Source organism: Peromyscus eremicus, chromosome 7 (assembly GCF_949786415.1).
Source record: "Peromyscus eremicus chromosome 7, PerEre_H2_v1, whole genome shotgun sequence".
NCBI lineage: Eukaryota > Metazoa > Chordata > Mammalia > Rodentia > Cricetidae > Peromyscus > Peromyscus eremicus.
Genome location: NC_081422.1, coordinates 40,126,847 through 40,144,972, shown reverse-complemented (window position 1 = coordinate 40,144,972; position 18,126 = coordinate 40,126,847). Strand labels below are relative to the sequence as shown.

The following is an 18,126-nucleotide window of genomic DNA, read 5'->3' as shown; positions in this document are numbered from 1 at the left end:
GGGTTTGGCCAGCTGGTTCAGAAGACCTTCCTGGGCCGTGTTGTATCCAATCTTGCTCCCAAGCACAGGGGAAGCGGGTGGAATAGAAAGAGTTCGGCCTCAGGACCAGGCGTGGATAGTCCTCATGGCTGTTACATTACTAGGTAGGGAACTTAACGGCTGCCAGTTGTGGCTGTGCTTTATGAATTCTGACCTAGCTGTGGTTCTCGCAGGTACTCCATGGACCACAAGCAGCAGCCCAACCCCCATCATCATCATCATCATCATCATCATCATCATCATCATCATCATAGCATCCCTGCTACACAGAGCTCTAGGGCCCAGTGAACACTGAAGGCTTCCAGGGAGTGCCATGGGAACTCCTGAGCCAGGGCGCCACTTGGACCAATACTCCAGCCTGAAAGGTGACAGGCTGATATTCCTCAGCCCAGCCAAACTTGTGGTCAGTGTCTTCAGGTGGGGGAGAAACTTGGGGGGCTGGGGCAATGTGGCTGTGCTCCTTCAGGCTCTCTGGAACTTTCTGCTCTCTGCCGGCCTTCCCTTTTCCCCACTCAGATCTGGGGTCTACCCCATCCGAAACTCAGCTGTGTCCTAGGCCAGTGAGAAGGGATCTGGTGATGGAGCCTAGAAATCAGGATTTGAAAGCTCCAGATAGCTTCTATCTTTAGCCCAGGTTCAGAACAGTGGGTACAAGCTTCTCCGGTGTTTCTGGCTGGACTCCCCCTCTCAGCGGGGGCTGAACTTGCAGAGAGGAAGAGGGTGGAGAGGGCATACCTAAGCTCAGGGCCTGGCTTGCCAATGCTGGGATGCCTGGGTTTTGTAGTGCCCTGCAGCAAGGGCGTCACACCTTTCCTTCTGGGAGAAGTAGACTCAAGATCCAGACAGTTTCCACTCTCAGCCCCCCACTTTCCACTGGGGTGTCAGGAAGAAGCTTTGCATCTTCTTTATTCTTTCTTGGGGTGACTGCCTGCCTCCTCCTCTGGAGGCGTCAAGGCCCTATCCCCCATCTCAACCTGCTGCAGGGTCAGGCCTCAGCTGCCATCTTTCCTGTGTGTGGACAGGATGCATGTTCCTGTTCTCCCCCAACTCTGGAGCTTATGGGCCCCTTCATTTACTATCAGACTGTGGGCGCTTTTCTAGTTATCGGGGCGTTAAGATTTTGTTTATTTTGAGACAGGACCTCACTATGTATCTCCTGCTGCCCTGGAACTCACTGTGTAGACCAGGATGGCTTTGATTTCACAGATATCCACCTGCCTCTGCCTCCCAAATGCTGGAACTAAAGATGCGTGCCACCTCCAGCAGAGTGTTTTTAAGAACCAGGCTCTAAATTCTTCTGCCATTTGGCTGTTAGAATTTAACTCCGCAATCTCTTCTCACACCCTTAAAACAGATTGGGGACACGTTCTAGCTTAGAAATACAAGTGTAAGTTGGCTCTTCTTTCTTTCCTTTTCAAAGGAGAAACTGGGCCCAGAATGAGGAGGGGAAAGCTCAGCCAGGGGCCAGGGAGAAGAGAAGAGAGAGATACAGGGATGGAGAGACATGGATAGACAGGCTAAGGTCCCACAGGTAGGCCAAGAGGCAGAGCGTCAGCAAGTGAGGGGTAGAGAGCATCCACAGGGCTGACACTGTGTTTTTTTGAGTGGACCGAGGCCCCTGGAGAGCAATAGACAAGAGGAGATGGGGTAGCAAGTGTGCTGGTTATTTTTTTTTTTTTTGTCAACTTGACACAAACTAGAATCATCTGGGAGGGGGGAACCTCAGGAATTGTTTCCACCAGTTTGGCCTGTAATCAAGGCTTTGGAGCGTTTTCTTGATTAGTGGTTGATGCGGGAGGGCCCAGCCCCCTGTGGGCAGTGATACCTCTGGGCAGGTGCTTCTGGGCTGCACAAGAAAGCAGGCTGAGTTAGTCATGGAGAGAAAGCCAGGAAGCAGCGTTCCCCCACGGCCTTTAGTTCATGCCCCTGGGACGATCCTGCCTTGAGTTCCTGCTTTGACTTCCCTCAGTAATGCAGTGAGACCTGGAAGTGTAAGACAAGATATCCCCTTTCTCCCTCAAGTTGCTTTTGGTCAGTGTTTCATCCCAGCAGTAGAGAGCAAACAAGAACACCCGTGAAGCTTGTACTGCCCGCAGGATCAATGCAGACCTAGGTCCTTGGTCTATCTGAACCCTGTGTCTGCCCTTACCATCCTCCAAGGTGGTGGCGTTGATCTCACTGGACGAGGGCCCCGTGCCTGCCCGGTTGAAGGCCTGAACCACCACGCCGTACTGAGCGAACTTCTTGAGGTTATCCAGAGTGTAGACCTCACTGTCCCCAGTAGCCTTCATCTCCACGATGCTGTACTGCCCATTGCTACCAGGGCTGTTCTCCCTGTAGCCAATCTGGTATCCCCGGATGACTCCATTCTGCAGTTCCTTCTTTGGTGCCTGTGGGCCAGGGGAAGGGCCGAGGACAAAGACACAGTGATACTCTGAGATGACTTTGTTCTTAGAGCCAAGGACACATCATCAGTCTGTGCCTAGCCCTTGGAAGGTTCCTGTTTCACTTGGATTGAACCCTGAGGTCCTTACCATGACTGTCTGGCCCTCTGTGACCATGACACTCAGATGCTGACCTCTTCTTGCCAGGCTCTCGACTGTCCCCACTCTGGTCCCTCTCCTCTGTCATATCTTTGAGGAGAGGCCCCCTTCTTTAACAGACAACCCTTAGCTGTTAGTGGCTTGTTCTGGTCTCTGGCCAGAGGCCCTGTTTTTTTGTTTTTTTCCCATGGCATCTGACATTCTAAAGAGTTTACTTATGTGTTTGAATGTCTGTCCCAGTACAACCTAATGTCACGAAGATGAGGTGTGTTGATTCTTTTTACTGCTATATTTCTGTGTCTGTAATGGTGCCTGGCATAGAGTGGTGCCTGAGTATATACTTAATGTATGTCTGCATATATTTATCAACAAACAGGAACATTTCTTGTATGCTCAGGGGCCCAGAAGAATTGGAACTTGAGACAAAAGTGATCTGAAGGAGAGAGATGTGAGCAATACGTTTAAATAAAGGAAAGTATCCTGTGATTCCTGTTCATGCACACTGAGATGATCATTGTTGATAAAAAACGATGTGGAAAAATCAAAGCTCTCCTGCACTGCTGGCAGGAATGTCAAGTACTACAACATCAGTGCAAGCAATCTGGCCATGTGTCAAGCAGCCAGCCATTGAGTTACTGTAAGATCCATGTGACCATACAATCCTACTTCTGGACTGAAAGCAGGGACCCCACGACTTGATGTCCATGTCTACAGCAGCATTATCTGCAAGAGATGAATGGACCAGTGAGATGCGGTGTATCCACACAGTGGAATACTATGCATCCAGGAAAGGCATGAAATGCTGACATAGGCTATTGAATCTGTGAACTTAGACATTGCACTGGGAGAAATAAGCCAGTCACAAAAGACCGGCACCATCAAGTTCCCCTTACAGAGGGTTCTGAACTAGGCGAATTTACAGAAATAGAAAACAGGAGTCTCTAGGGGATGGGAGGAGGGAGTTCAGTTGAGATGATGGACAAGTATTGAAAATGGTTCATGGTGGTGGCTACAAATCTCTATGAATGTGCTAATTGGCACAGAACTGTATTCTTTTTTGTCTGTTTTTTTTTTTTTTCAAGACAGGGTTTCTTCATGTAGTTTTGGTGCCTGTCCAGGATCTCACTCTCTAGACCAGGCTGGCCTCAAACTCACAGAGATCAGCTTGGCTCTGCCTCCTGATTGCTGAGATTAAAGGTGTGTGCCACGGCCACCCAGCTGGAACTGTATTCTTTTTTTTTTTTTTAAAATTGGTGTGTGTGTGTGTGTGTGTGTGTGTGTGTGTGTGTCTGAATGTGTATATGAGGGTATGTGCATATGCAGAGACCCCAGGTTGATGGCAGGTGTCCTCCTCCATCATTCTCTACCTTACTTTTGAGATAGGATCTCTCATTGGTTGTTCTAGTGCTTGCTGTTTTGGCTGAACCCAGGACCCTCTTCTCTCTGCTCCCCAGCACTGGGATTGCAGATGCATCGGAGCATCAGGCTTCTATATGACTTTGGGGATCTGAGCCCAGGTCTTTACGCTTACCCAGAAAGCATTTCACCCAGTGAGCCGTCTCTCCAGCCTCCCAAACAGCTCTCTTAAATGTGACTTATAAGGTTTACACTGAAAAAAACTCGTGAAGATAAAGACAAAGCACAAACAGAGAGTGCTTGCCTTCTGCCTGACCAGACCCTCGGGAATTGGCTGGGTTTCCCTAGGAACAGCAGCCAAGGGTGGAAGTGTGATGAGGGAAGAGGGCCTGTGGGCAGCCCATAGATGAAAAGTCAGAGATGTCAAGAGGGTGCTGGTGGGAATGAAGGACCAATCCCAGAGGGCCAGAAGAACAGAGGAGAGAACATTCTCCCAGCACAAGTCCAGACTGGGATACGTTCTCACCCCAACTCGAGTCCTGATCCTGATACAGGCGCTGCCATACATAATCATGCACACATAAAGGTGTCTTGAGAGAAAATGTTGAAACATGACGGCAGAATCTTCTATGACCTCTGCCCCCACCACCCCCACATGAGAGTCTGTGTAATTTATGCCTGTAAAGTACTATAAACACGTGTTCAGATCCTTCTGAACACACACCCTAATCCCCACACCTGCCCATGGCTAGACGCAGTTAGATCCACAAATAGAAACTGGCTTCTTTAGGGACTGGGCCTGCCCATCTTTAAATTGAGATAGAAAGCCACCTCTGTGCATATAAAACCAGTTAGAACCAGAGGTTTGAAGATAATGAAGTTAATTTAAAAGCCCACCTTCTATTGTACTAAAAAATAGTGAGATAAAAAACAATTAAGTTCTTAAAACAGCCCCACTGTTTCTTTTAATTCAATGAGTGTTTTAAATGAATTGCGTTTTAAGCTCACTGTTAACTCAATAAAATTAAGTTTTTAATTTAACGTAATTGTTTTGAACTCACTAAATAGGTGTGTGCATGTGTGTAATTGACTTGACTTTTTGCTATTGCCTGAATCATCTTCTCTCTGCACTTGGGCAGTTCTGCGCAAGTAGCCTGCAAGTGGACAAGTCTCTGCAGCTGGGGCTTGTGCATGCTCACACACACACTTAGATACCTATTGGAGGTACACACTCATCCTCAAGAGCACAATACACTCATTCATGCACCACATGTACTATGCTACTGCATGTGCACACAGGCACATCATTATACAATGCCAGACTATACACATCCAGGACTGTGTATGCCATGATCTACTCCAGTACATATCACCTAGTACTGTCTGCATCATGCTATACACATGTATACTTGACCAAGGGCTACTTATGCCCAGTTATATATATATCCCTGTGCATATAACCCAGGGCTATCTATACCACAATAGACACCTACGCACATGACCCAGGGCTGTCTATGCCATGATATATGCTTGTACACAAGCCCACAGCCACACATACTGGCAGAAGTCCCTTGGCAAGCACTCAGGTACCCCTGATGTACATATATATTTCATAAATTTATACAAATCTCGACAGACCTTCCCCCCTCTTTCATTTCACATCTCCTTCCCCCCCGCAAACACACACTTGGGATTTAAATCAATCTTAACAATATATTTCTCTGAAGCATTAAGGGATCAATAGGGCTGATTGCAAATTTATATCATAAAGCGGGGGTGATCCATCCCACAGAGAGTCTTAAAGCCAAGTGACTTATCTTTCAAGTGAATCTTTATTTTTCATTAATCTGTTCTCAGTGTTAAAAAAAAAATCCCCACGAGAAGTCAGTCCCTAAATTTATTGACTTGCTGGCTCATTCTGAAGTTCTAACTTTCTAATCAATTTTATTTTTCATTATGAGACTTTGGAGAAATAAATTTGATTCTAAATTTTTATCGACCTCCGGGTCAGAGCTTTGTAGCCAACACCTGGGTGTTTTACACAGTTCTCTGGCTCCACCTCTGGGCTCCCTCTGTGTAGTCCCAAGAAACGAGTTCAGAGTTAAGATGCTGACAAGATGGGGTGGGACTGGGCTTTACCTTCAGCTTCTGGAGAAAGCTCTGGAGCCCAGATCTGAATCTAGAGGGCTTTTTCTAGGGGGCATGTCTGCAAGGGATTTCTAAAATCACGTTAATGGAGATAGGGACACTCAACCTAAATGTGAGCGGCTCCATTCATGGATGTCCCTACCAAATGAAAAGGAGACAGTGAGCTGAGCCCCCCCCCTTCCCCACTCAGCTGCTGACCATGTATGCTACCCTCTGTGACTTTCCCACTAAGATGGACTGAACTCTCACACCGTGAGCCCAACTGACCCTTCCATCCTTAGTTGCTCATATCAGATATATATATATTTTTAATCACAGCAACAAGAAAAGCAGCTGGTACAAGGCACCAGGCAGGACCATATCTTCTACCATTTCTCTGGGGAGGGAAGAGTCTAGGCTGCTGCTGTGTGAGTGTGTGCACACACATGTGGCCATGACCACTGCAGGAAAAATGGCTAGGTCCTTCTCACACTCTTCCATGTTCAAGTCAACCCTCTTAAAGAGCTCAGATGGAGGGCTAATACCACTTGGATTTTCTGGTTAGGAGTTAGAGTGAGAACACATTAGAACACTGATTGGCCGTGAAGGTGAAGCTACTCCAAGGTCCACTGTCAAGACTAGAATGTACCTAGTGGACCAAAGCCAGGTCCAAAGAAGGTGTTTGTCCAAGAACTCTGTTCAGTATGCTGCAGTAGGGAGATGAGTCTGGGAGTCCCATCTGTGTGTCTTGGTCTCTGTCTTACATCTGAGCAACTATAGACAAATCACTTAGAATCTCTACATCCTTGGCTTCCTCAGCTGGATGTTGATGAAAATACCTTTCCAGGTATTTTCATTTTGTCATGTTTATCATTTCATTTTATCATTCATAGGGAGAGGGTCAGATGAGTTCGTGTGGGAGCAAGCCCTGGGGGACTGGATGCTGCAGAGTTGCAGAAGGCATGGAGTCACTGGGTCAGCTATTCATGTGGAGGGACAGAGAACAGGACCAGAGTTCCCTAGGAGTACCCTGACTCTTGGTTCTGCTCATCTCTTGGCTCATCAGTGGAGTCTCCTCTAAGGCATCCTTAAGTGGCAGCTGCCTGAATTCTCAGTCCACTCACACTGGCTGCAATGTACACTGGTCACTGACCTCCTTTCTCTGAAGCTTCCACAGGCCTAGAAGGCCAGCTCGTGGTTTCCAGTGGAGAGATGGCTCAGTGGGTAGAGACACTTGCTGCCAGGTGTGATGGTCTGAATTGTATCCTGAGGACTCATGTGGTAGAAGAAGAGAACTGACTCCTGCATGTTGTTCTCTGACACCTGCCCTCTGTACATATGTTGTTTGACACATGAGTGTGCATGCATGTGTGTGCAGGAGCACACACACAGACACATACACACAGACACAGACACACAGACACAAAGAGACACAGACACACACACAGACACAGACACACAGACACACACATACACAGACACACAGACACACAGACACACACACACTCATACACACACACTCACCTCTGACTTTACCCTGATGCTTTAGAAGGAGAACTTTGCACAAAATCAAACCCAGTTCCTACTCTTTTCTTTTTTTTTTGAGACAGGGTTTCTCTGTGTAGTTTTGGTGCCTGTCCTGGATCTCGCTCTATAGACCAGGCTGGCCTCGAACTCACAGAGATCCACCTGTCTCTGCCTCCCGAGTGCTGGGATCAAAGGCGTGTGCCACCACCGCCCGGCCCAGTTCCTACTCTCTTATACCACATTGGGTTTAAGGATGGACTGGTAAGTGGGCACAACCACACTGGCACTGTCAAGTTCTTCATCTCCTCCCTTGCCAGAGGGCCAGGGTGAAAGGGAACAAGGATTGAAAAGGGACCTCCCCTTTCCCTTTCTCTCCTCCTACCCTTCCAATATCACTGGACCTAGTGAGAAAACAGGTACGGATATTGTATGAAGAGAGACCAGTGAGCCTGCCGGATTTACAGGTGAATAAAGGAAGGGTAGACAAGATGGCATCTCACTTACCTTCCAGGTCACTTGGATGCTCTGTGAAGTCACTGGTTGCAAGGTGACATCCATAGGGGGCCCATCAGGAGCTGGGTACACAGAAGAAGCAACACTGAGTCACACCCTGGTAGAGGAAACAACCCCGTGTCCTCATGTCAACCTAGAGGACTGCTGAGGAGGGGGAGGCAGCTGGTCTTCAGAGTGGGGCACGGCAGTTATTACTTTATGATCGTTTGTAACATTGCACACATATGTCTTTGAAATGTTTCTGCAACATTTTGTTTCACAATAACACATATAAGAAAATACATCAGGAGAAATCATGTTTAAATTTTTATTAAAAATCTGGGGCTAGGCTAGGTAATGGTGGCACACGCCTTTAATCCCAGCACTTGGGAGGCAGAGGCAGGTGGATCTCCTGAGTTCAAGGCCAGGCTGGTCTACAGAGTGAGTTCCAGGACAGCCAGGGTGGTTACACAGAGAAACCCTGTCTTGAAAAGCCAAACCAAACCAAACAACCAAACCAAACCAAACCAAACCAAAAAACAAAGCAGAACAAAATCAGGGGCTAGGTGGATAGCCCAGTCAGGTGTTTGATTTGCAACTCTGAGGACCTGAGCTCCATCCCCAGAACCCAAGCAAGAAAATCTGAGTGTAGTGCTGTGCACTTGTAACTCCAACGCTAGGCAAACAGAAGCAGGTAGATCCCTGGAGCTTTTTGGACAGCCAGCTTAGTCTGCTTGGTAGATTTCAGGCCAGCGAGAGACTTTGTCTCAAAAAAACCGGTGGATAGTACTTGAGGAACAACACTGAAGGCTGTCCTCTAACCCCCAAATACACACACATATAAGGACATTTGCACTCCCCCCCGCCACACACACACTGTGACAAAGGTCACTGGCCCAGGGAACCCAGACTCCATGCTTTGCAGAGCCAGAGCGGGAAGGCAGGGCAGGACCACGGACAGCTCCCCAAAGGCCAAGAGGTAAACAAAAGGAAACAACAGCGAACGGTAAAACCAAAACAACCCCTGCCTTCTCAAAAACCTCTGGCCTCTAATGACTCATAAAACGTATTCCTGTGAATGAACAGGGTTGGTGGAGGCTGCTGATGTCCATGACTCTCAAGACCATGGGCAGTGGGGGCAGAGGACAGGACAGGCAGGTGCTCACCAGCCTCTTCCGTGCTGATGGTAAGCTCCTTGCTCGGTTCGCTGCGGCCAATCTTGTTAAAGGAGTACATGCGGATGCTGTACACAGATGCCGGGTGCAAGTCCACGATGTTGGCTTGGTTGATGGTTGGGGAGATGTTGCGTGTGGACTGCTTAAAATCCCAGGAATCTGGAAAGGAGACGGCCATTTCAAAGCACAGCCTTACATATTCTGGGACCTGTCCCTCCCCAGCCTCAAGTACCAGCCTATTCCAGTTCCAGCTTGGATGCCAGAGGGGTCCAGTTCACATCAACAGCAGAGAGAAGAGCCTTAATAACTTCACAGGGACTATAAAGGGTTCATTAGAAGAAGTTCCAGCTTGGGAGAAGCCAGGTTTTCCTTTGTCCCGAACAATGTTTGAGCTAAACTGCAGATGGGGTCAGACAGGACACGTTCTAATGTCTGATAAGATCATCACTTGTTTGCTATCCCTGGGGTCTGATGGACAATGCCTTCTTATGGCATCTTTTGGAACATCCATGACTTACCCATGGTGACTGTGAGATACCCCACTCACCCAGTGTCCCTGTGGGGGAGGGGAAGCAAGGACTCTTCCCCCTTACTCCTGCTCTCTGCTTCTGTATCTCCCTTCCCTGTGTATCTGGGAGGTGATCTGAGTTCTGTGTGAGGTCCAGGGGGAGGAGCAGACCAAGTGCTAGAATACGCAGCCCAACCCCACTCTCTTTCTTGTATCAGCAACAAAAATGTAAGGTGTCAGAGTCTTCAGAATGAGGGACCAAAAAAAGGATGAACATGTTCACAATTCAATTCCTCCAAGGAGACTGGCAGTCCGTTCCAGGGCTAATGTTTAGCAAAATTGTAGAACATGGAAAATGCCAGATAAATGCAACTCAGGGACTATAAACATTATGCATCTCCAGAGGAACTCAGCCATTCATCCATGCTTGCTGTGTCCCTACTAGGGGATTCTAAAGCAAGATGGAGAGGGCTTGCAGTAACAGTGATGGCTGAGCCAGGACATTCTCGACTCAGAGGGCTTGACCAGGTGTCCCCCCGCCACCCCGATCTTTTTAACACTTCTGGAAAAAATGGCAAAGACCAAGGAAGCAAGCTAATAGTGGGGCTTAAAAGTGTTCTCCAGGCATGTTCGGATAGCCCTGCTCTTTGTAATGATCTGTGTTTAGAAATCCACTGTGGCATACAGTGTCCTGAAAAAATTTTCAGTGGAAAAGATTAAGCCACATCTCTACAGTTTGACTCCAAAGGCAGGGGAGGAGGCTACAACTGTAGGCAGATTTCAAGAGGATATTTTAATGCATGTGTGTATGTGTGTATATGTACACCCACATGAGTTAGCATGTGTATGGAGGCCAAAGGACAATCTCAGTGTTCCTCAATCACTTTCCACCATAGTTTTTTTGAGTCAAGGGTTCTCATTGAACCTAAAACTTACTATTAGGTTAGACTGGTTGGCTTTCAAGACCCAGAGAGTCTCCTGGGGATTTTTTTGGTTGCCTCCCTCAATGCTGGGTTGCCAGTGCATGCCACTGTGCCTGACATTTTTATGTGGTGTCTGAGGACTGAACTCATGCAAGGCAAGCATGTTACTGAGTGAGTGATCGCCAAACCCTTAAGAAGATACTTAAAACTTTTATTACATTTATTTAAATTAGTAAATAAATAAAATGTGTGTGTGTGTGTGTGTGTGTGTGTGTGTGTGTGTGTGTGTATGTGTGTGCATACAGGCCATCATGTGTATATGGAGTTTAGAGGACAACTTGCCGAAGTCAGTTTTCTCCACCACGTGGGTCCTAGGGATCAAAAGATCATCAGGCTTGCTGGCAGTGCCTTTATTCCCTGAGCCAGCTTGCCAGCCTGAAATGCATACATACATACATACATACATACATACATACATACATACATACATACATAGCCTGAATACATCAGAATCCTATCCTTTCAGTTCTGGTTAAATGAGATCTTGGTGCCTTTAAAACACAGCTCTCAGCTGCACAGGCTTAGCATCTGTGAAGGGCATCGGCCCAACACCCATCTGGAGTTTTGCATTTAATTCATCAGTTGCTGGAGCCAAACCAACAACATGGCAGGCTGTGGATGCTCAGAAACACATGATTTTCTTCTTGTCTTTAAAAACACCCCAGCCACCCAGAGAGTCACTCGGTAGCTGACAGGTGAAGCCAGAATTGCAAATAGCAGGCTGTACCTGCCGTGGACACCTCTTTGATTTGGGATGGAACAGACTGGCCATGTGGAGGCAGGTGCTCATGGCTCTGTACGTGGGGTCCTGGGAGCTGGTGCCAGCTCACAAATCACATCGGGTTTGCCTGTGTTTACGGGAGCGGGAGAATGATCAGAAGTCAGTGCATTCATTTTTGATGAGTGCAGGCAGAGGGAAGAGCCGCGTGGGATGTGTCTGAAAACAGGGGCCACAAAGAGGCACTGACATCTACCAGGCACCTGTGTGGTGCCAGGGGCAGCGGTGGATAACTGAAATATGCATTCTTGACTCCTTGCGCCTTCCTCTGATGTCAGTGCGGTATCTCCAACATCACCAAGTCCCATCACCCACTTGGTCTGTCAACGAGCTTCACCTGTCAGTCTCCCCTCACTTCCCCCTCTTCTGAAATGCTCCTCCCTTGGCTTTCTAAGAAAGCTCTTGAATTCTGCTTCTCTCTTGGGTCTGTTTTGCTGTCTTTCTACAGCGGCAGCCCCCTTAGCCTACCACCGGTGGACACTTGGTTCCAGGTTCCATCCATGCCCTCTTCTCACACTGCACACTTCTCACACCCAGGCTTCCCAGGTGTTATTCTGGACTTTCCCCTCTGTCTGCTTCACTATCGAGTCTGATAGCTTTTATACCCCGTGTAGCTCTTGACTATATATGGGCTCTCTCCACCTGTACCCCAAACCCAGGCCAAACTATTATCATCTCTCCTTTTTCTCTCCAGCCAACTGTGACTCTCTCGCCCCTTCTACCTGTTCTGGACCCCACAGTTGCCATTCATTCTGCATATATGGCTGAGCCCCTCTTAAGAGCACGTGCTGTACTTTGGCATTGAGATTGCCCCTTCTAAAATGCAAATCTGACCCCGCCACCTCCTCTCATGAAACTCTTCAATCCCTTTCCCTTGCTACTGGGTGAAGAAGGAGCGCAGCAGGACCAAGACCCCATAGCCCTGGCTCACGTCCACCTCTCCCCAGCCTCGTGTAGAGAGAGCCCTCATCACAGCCATGCCCCAGCATCTCACTCTTGGGGCTCACTGTTCTAGGGGCATTGCCCAAGAAGATGCCCTGTCCCTGAAGACAGGAGCTGCATCTAAAGCTCTGGCCCTCACTTTGCAAGAATTGACTTCTAAACCCAGTTGCTGGCTTTAGATCCGAGCTAGCTTTTTGGACTTTCAGGAACCTCTGAATTTGGAGCCCCTCTGTATTTTGGCTTTTCCTCTCCTGCCTTCCTTCGCTGCCAGTCACAGGCAGGCACTGGAGGGGCAGCCTTCCCTTCTCTTGTTAGTTGTTGGCAGGTAGATTTGACCTTGTGTGTCCACATGATTTTGGATGCTGGTTTAACACAGCTCTCCCCTGGAGACCCTTCATGGCTAATGCATCCAAGTCAGGCCTGGGGGGGTCTTCTGAGTTTCCAGGATTGATCATGGCCATCTCCCTGATGTTGAACAGTTGAACTCAGGGGCCTATTTTCTTCTGTTCCCTTCTCTGCTCTCTGGGAACGTTGCACTGGATTTGGTGAATATTGTTTCTTTTAATATTCCCTTTCATATGTGCCTGCCTTGCCCAGATTAACATATTTCATTAAGGGCTCCCTCTTCCTTTCTTCATCAAAGGGTTTATGATGCAAAATATTCTTCTTAAAAGCTAAGGAAGTGGCTGGGGAGATGGCCGTGCCTTCTGCTCTGAAGGCTGTTTGCTAAAAGGAGCCTGGGCTTTGGGCGTTTTAGGAGCCACTTCACCGCAGAGGGTTCAGGGGAGGAAGAGATGCCTCAAGGGGGACACAAATCTGGTCTGTATGTCTGCTCGCCCCACCCTTGCATCACAGCTCTGAAGCCCACCCCTGCATGTCACTCCCCCAGTGGTACAGAGACTCCCTGGGTCACAGCAGCAAATGACAGTGTCTCAGTGCCAGCTGCACCCCAGTTCCCAGCAGCACGACACACTAAACCATGTTGTCTTCAACTGTGGGGCCAGTACAGCTCCCAAGCTGACTGACCCACCAGGCAGTCTTATGGGCTTTGAAGGCTGTCCTCAGATGAGCTCCTCCCTGCTCTGTGCTTGGTGAACAGAGGCAAATGTGGCATCTGCATTTTTCAGTGTGTGCAGTACCATCTGATAGATTTGTGTGGACGGTGCTATTTATCATTCAGCATTCATGTATTATTACTCTACTGCCTGGGGCCGGGAAAAGACAGCATGAACACGAAAGCTTAGAAAGGGCAGGCTTGGTAATTTCCCTTGGAAAATTAGCATGATGAGCAAACGTGGCAGAAAACCTGGCCATGGTGCAGGGCATCATGAGCCAATGGTCGAGACCCAGCTAGGGTGTGGTCTGGGGCAGGAGGCAGAAGAGAGGGAGTGGGGGGACAGAAGACATTTCTGCACATGTCACCCTGCTCCCTTCATCCTCACGACTTCCCTGAGATTGAAGGTTTCCTGTCTCTACTTTGCAAACGGATGCCCAAGGGTTAGGGTGAAGGCTTGTGAGCTTGCCTAGCATCCAAGAACCCCTGGGTTGCTCAGACCCCAACACCACAAAACAAAACAAAAGCAAGAAATCTGTTTGCTGTGTGTCGCAGTGCACACTCATAATCTTAGCATTTGGGAGGCCAAGGCAGGAGGATAGCAAGTTTGAGGCTAGCCTGAGCTATGCAGAGATTTCTGGGTCAACCTGGCTTCAGGGAAAGAGCTTGTCTCAAAAGTCACTTTACCTTTTAAGAAAAATGAAGGGAGATCCTGAAAGTTGCTCAAAAATACTACTAAATGCCACACAACTCTGATATGTGGTCACTCCAAGTCTGCAGTTTTAGGAATGACGGTCATCTCCCTATTCCACAGGTGCAAAGAGGTGAGATTAGATACAGCACACACACACACACACACACACACACACACACACACACACACACACGCACATACAAACATGCCCACTTCCTTCTTCCCTTGAGTCATTCTTCTGTTCCCTTGGATACAGTCCTCCATTCTCATGTAATACAGTTAACAGTGAATTGCATTTGATTGGATAGTGGTTCTGGAAGTGTGTGTGTGTGTGTGTGTGTGTGTGTGTGTGTGTGTGTGTGTGTGTAGGTGCATGCGATTTGTGTTCCCACTCCAAGGGCAACGTTCTGCTTCCTAACTCATTCTCTTTTCTACTACATGACTTTTGCATGATTCTGCGGGCGGGGGAATGATTGGCACTTGGTCCATGTGTCTGACTGACAGACACATATATTTCAGCCCGCAAGTCCCATAGGGCTCTAAACTGCCACATAAGGTGTTTGAGTTATAGGGGGAGGGGAACTCACATTTGTCAAGGGCTCCCTCTAGCCTTATGCCAGCTGCTTCTAGAATTCTCTGCAATCTTCCCCCATTAGACATTCTTCATTCTGCACCCCCTTTAGGGGCAGGAAGCTGTGCCATGCATACACCCTTCGTTTGTCTCAGGGACAAGCTGAAGTTCTAATTGCCCCCAAATGCCAGGGTGTGCCAGATGCCTCTTTGGGTGGGCCCTTTGTCTTACTGAAGGCCACTTTCCAGGGCCTCTGGATTTCTAGGTGTGCAAGCCTTGTGGAAGGCTCCTGTGAAGCTCAATGCCAGCTTTCCCTTCCTGTCCAGCCTACTCCTGATGGTACTTTTGCCCTGGGCTATGCAGTTCCTCACCCTGTAAGAGAGCCAGAGGAGGATGGGGTAGGGAGGTGAGATGTGGTCATGTTTTACGTAAAACATTTTCCCTGAGCTGCCTCTCCTCTGTTTCCATCCTCCCAGATGGGTGGTGGTCTTGGTGGACCCCAGCTGAGCGGTGCCCCAGGAAGGGTCTGCATACATTAGAGAGGTTTGTCTGAGGAGGAGGGAGGGAATAGGCAAGAGTTCAGTCAGGGAAAAGGGCAGAGGAGAAGTTATAAGAAACATAGGAGAGGAGAGACAAGATCTCCCAGGCACCCACTATCCACCCAAAACGTGAGCCCAGCTGGGGGATGGAGTGGACATCACTGCATGGAGATGAAGTGTGCCTCTGGGAGGCTCATGCTCAGCTTCAGGCGAGGCCTGAAGATGTGAGGCAGACACACTCAGCCTCCTAGCCCTTCTGTCTCTTTCAACTCACCACCTGCAGAGCTGCAAGTACCTCTTTGCTCTGCTGCTGGATGCCAGTTTTCAGCAGGCATCCATCCTTGCGGTGGTGGGGCTGTGCTGCTCAAGCCTCTTGGGAGCTCAGGCACATTGGTTCTACCAAGCGGAAGCTCAGCTTGGAGGTTTTCCTCCCTTCCCTGCTCCAGCGCATACCTGCAGCCACAGTACAGTGCCCATGGATGGGGTCTGTGAAGCGTGGGCTGTGCCTTGCCTGGCTCTGGCCTTCTGTTTTCTCTGCAGGTAGTGCGTTCTATCTTTAGTCCGCTAGACCTAGCTTAGTGAACCATCCACAAGGGGCCAGGTGGGGGTCTTTCTTGACGACCCTTGGCAGAGCCCCACCCCCTCCTGTGCATTCAGTGTGGTCCCTGGGTGTCTATTGGCAGCTGAACTGGAAGTTTCTGAGGGAGGACTTCTTTGGGTAGCAGCTTGTATCGGAGAGGATGCACCACATCTTGGGTAGGCAGTAACTCCAGAGCACATCAGGGATGCACTCTCCAATGTCCACCTTCAGCTCCTTCATCACCACAGCCCTGTGATGAGTGTTGCGAGTACTATGGGGCAGAGGACTGACCAATCAGGAGGCAAGGCTGGTCAGTGGAGGTCAGGGTCTGTGCTACACGGGGCAGGAAGGATCTAGATGACACAACCCGAGAGCTAAGATTCAGTAAGTGAACTGGGGTTGGCAGGAGAAGGTCAGAAAAGGACGGAGAAGGGCTGAGGTCCCCAGACTGTTCCTGCCTTTTATTTTCAGTGATTTAGAGAAACCAGTATAGGCCCTTGGTACTGGACTCCAAAGATGCACAAAGGACTAGAGATGTCTGTTTTCTTCTCACTCCCTCCCTGGAGTCGTCTATTTATCCTCTTTCTCCTTCTGCTTCCTCCTCCCCTGTACCATTACCGCTGCTTGGCCATGGGACCCATCATGGATTCCGCACATCCTGGGCATGTGGTGTTCACTCTGCCCCGCAGTAACACAGAGTCTCTGGGGTTGTAGAGAAAGGTTCTGGAAGGGCCCTGGAGCAGGGACTCAGTAACCCAATCTTACTGACCCCCAACACCACAATCACCATCCCAAACCAAGACCACCCAGGTGACCCCACAAAGCCATGACATCCCCACAGAGACAGCCCACAGCACCTATAAATCAGACTCTGCTGGAGAATGTTGGTCTAAGGGACTGATCCCTTCCCAGCAGCAGGATGTCTCAGTCTGTACCCTAGCTTCTTAGGCTAGCCACTGTCCCCTCCCTTTGGAAACCACAGATGTCTGTACACTGGAGGGTGCTGGTGAGTCTGCCTTCGGCTGGTGCTGCCCCATCAGAGAGGCATAGGCAGGCTGTGTGCCACAAGGGGCCACAGTAGGCAAATCCTCACCGTCTGTCTCAGCACCTACCTGATTTATTCTTGTATTCAATATCGAAGCCGGTGATGATGCTGTTTCCATCAAATCTCTGAGTCCAGCGCAGGTTCATACTGCGGGCCTTCACCTCCCGGATCTCCAGCTCTGGGGGGTCAGGGGGCTCTGGGCGGTGACAAAAGAGGAACAAAGGTGAGACAGTAGCAGGCAGCTTGGCTGTGGGTCTCTGGGCCCCAGGGAAGGTGGAGGAAGGGCATGTGGGCGGGAGAATGTACCTTGCACGGTGAGCTGGATCAAGCCCCGGTCCTCCCCATATGAGTTGATAGCATGGCAGCTGAAGAACACGGAGTCCCCACGGTCCGCTGGCTTGAGCTGAGACATGACCAGCAGGAGCAGGAAATGAAGGAAACAGGGAGAGTCTTTCAGAGGGGGACACTCTCAGGGGGTTGGGAGGGAAATTTGGAGGGCTTCTATCAAGGGTTTATCTTCCCAGAAGGTTTGAGATCTGCATATAGAGGAACTCAAGCAAGGAGGAAGGTTCATAAAAGAGGCTCTGGGGGGTGTCCTCAAGAAGGAGAGTGGAGGCTCAGAGATTCCAGGCTAGAAAGAGGGGCTGAGAAACCCACACAATGATGGCTGTGGTGTTCAGAAAGCTGACAGGTTGAGGTTCTAATGTGGAAATTCCTGGGTGGAGAGGAGCGACGTGTGGGAACGGTAGGTACTTTGTGAGGTACAGGGGAGGGCTCCTAGTCTCCCCATTTACCTAATGTAATGGGGTCCCCTGGGCCTGGGACCGGGCACCCACCTTAAGCGTGGAGACCACCTCATCGCCATTGTCCTTGGTGGCAATGGCGTACCGCATGACTCGGTCTGGGTCGATGACAGTGTCCCCCTTCTCCCAGCGGATGATGATGGGCCGCTCACCCCGCGCAGTGCAGTTCAGCTCCTTGGCGTGGCCTTTGATGGCGATGGTGGTATTGGGGTGGGAAGTGATCATGGCTGGGACTGGGGAAGAGGAGGCAAGCGGCTGTGAATATCCCAAGACAGCCTTGGGGAGGCGCCTGGGTGACAGAAGCCCGGCTCCCCACTCTGTCCCATCCCTGCCTGGCTGTCTCAAACCCCAATGCCTCAGCACCATCCAC

The 18,126-nt window shown here is 49.4% G+C and overlaps 1 protein-coding gene across 1 annotated transcript in view; it reads right to left on the bottom strand.

Moving 5' to 3' along the window:
- Dscaml1 (DS cell adhesion molecule like 1) overlaps window positions 1–18,126 on the bottom strand; it is a 316,656-nt gene that overhangs the window by 35,258 nt on the left and 263,272 nt on the right. Inside the window, 6 exon segments of the mRNA XM_059267747.1 lie at window positions 2,189–2,429; window positions 8,097–8,167; window positions 9,251–9,418; window positions 17,021–17,149; window positions 17,260–17,356; window positions 17,790–17,989. Coding sequence (XP_059123730.1) covers window positions 2,189–2,429; window positions 8,097–8,167; window positions 9,251–9,418; window positions 17,021–17,149; window positions 17,260–17,356; window positions 17,790–17,989 — 906 coding nt within the window.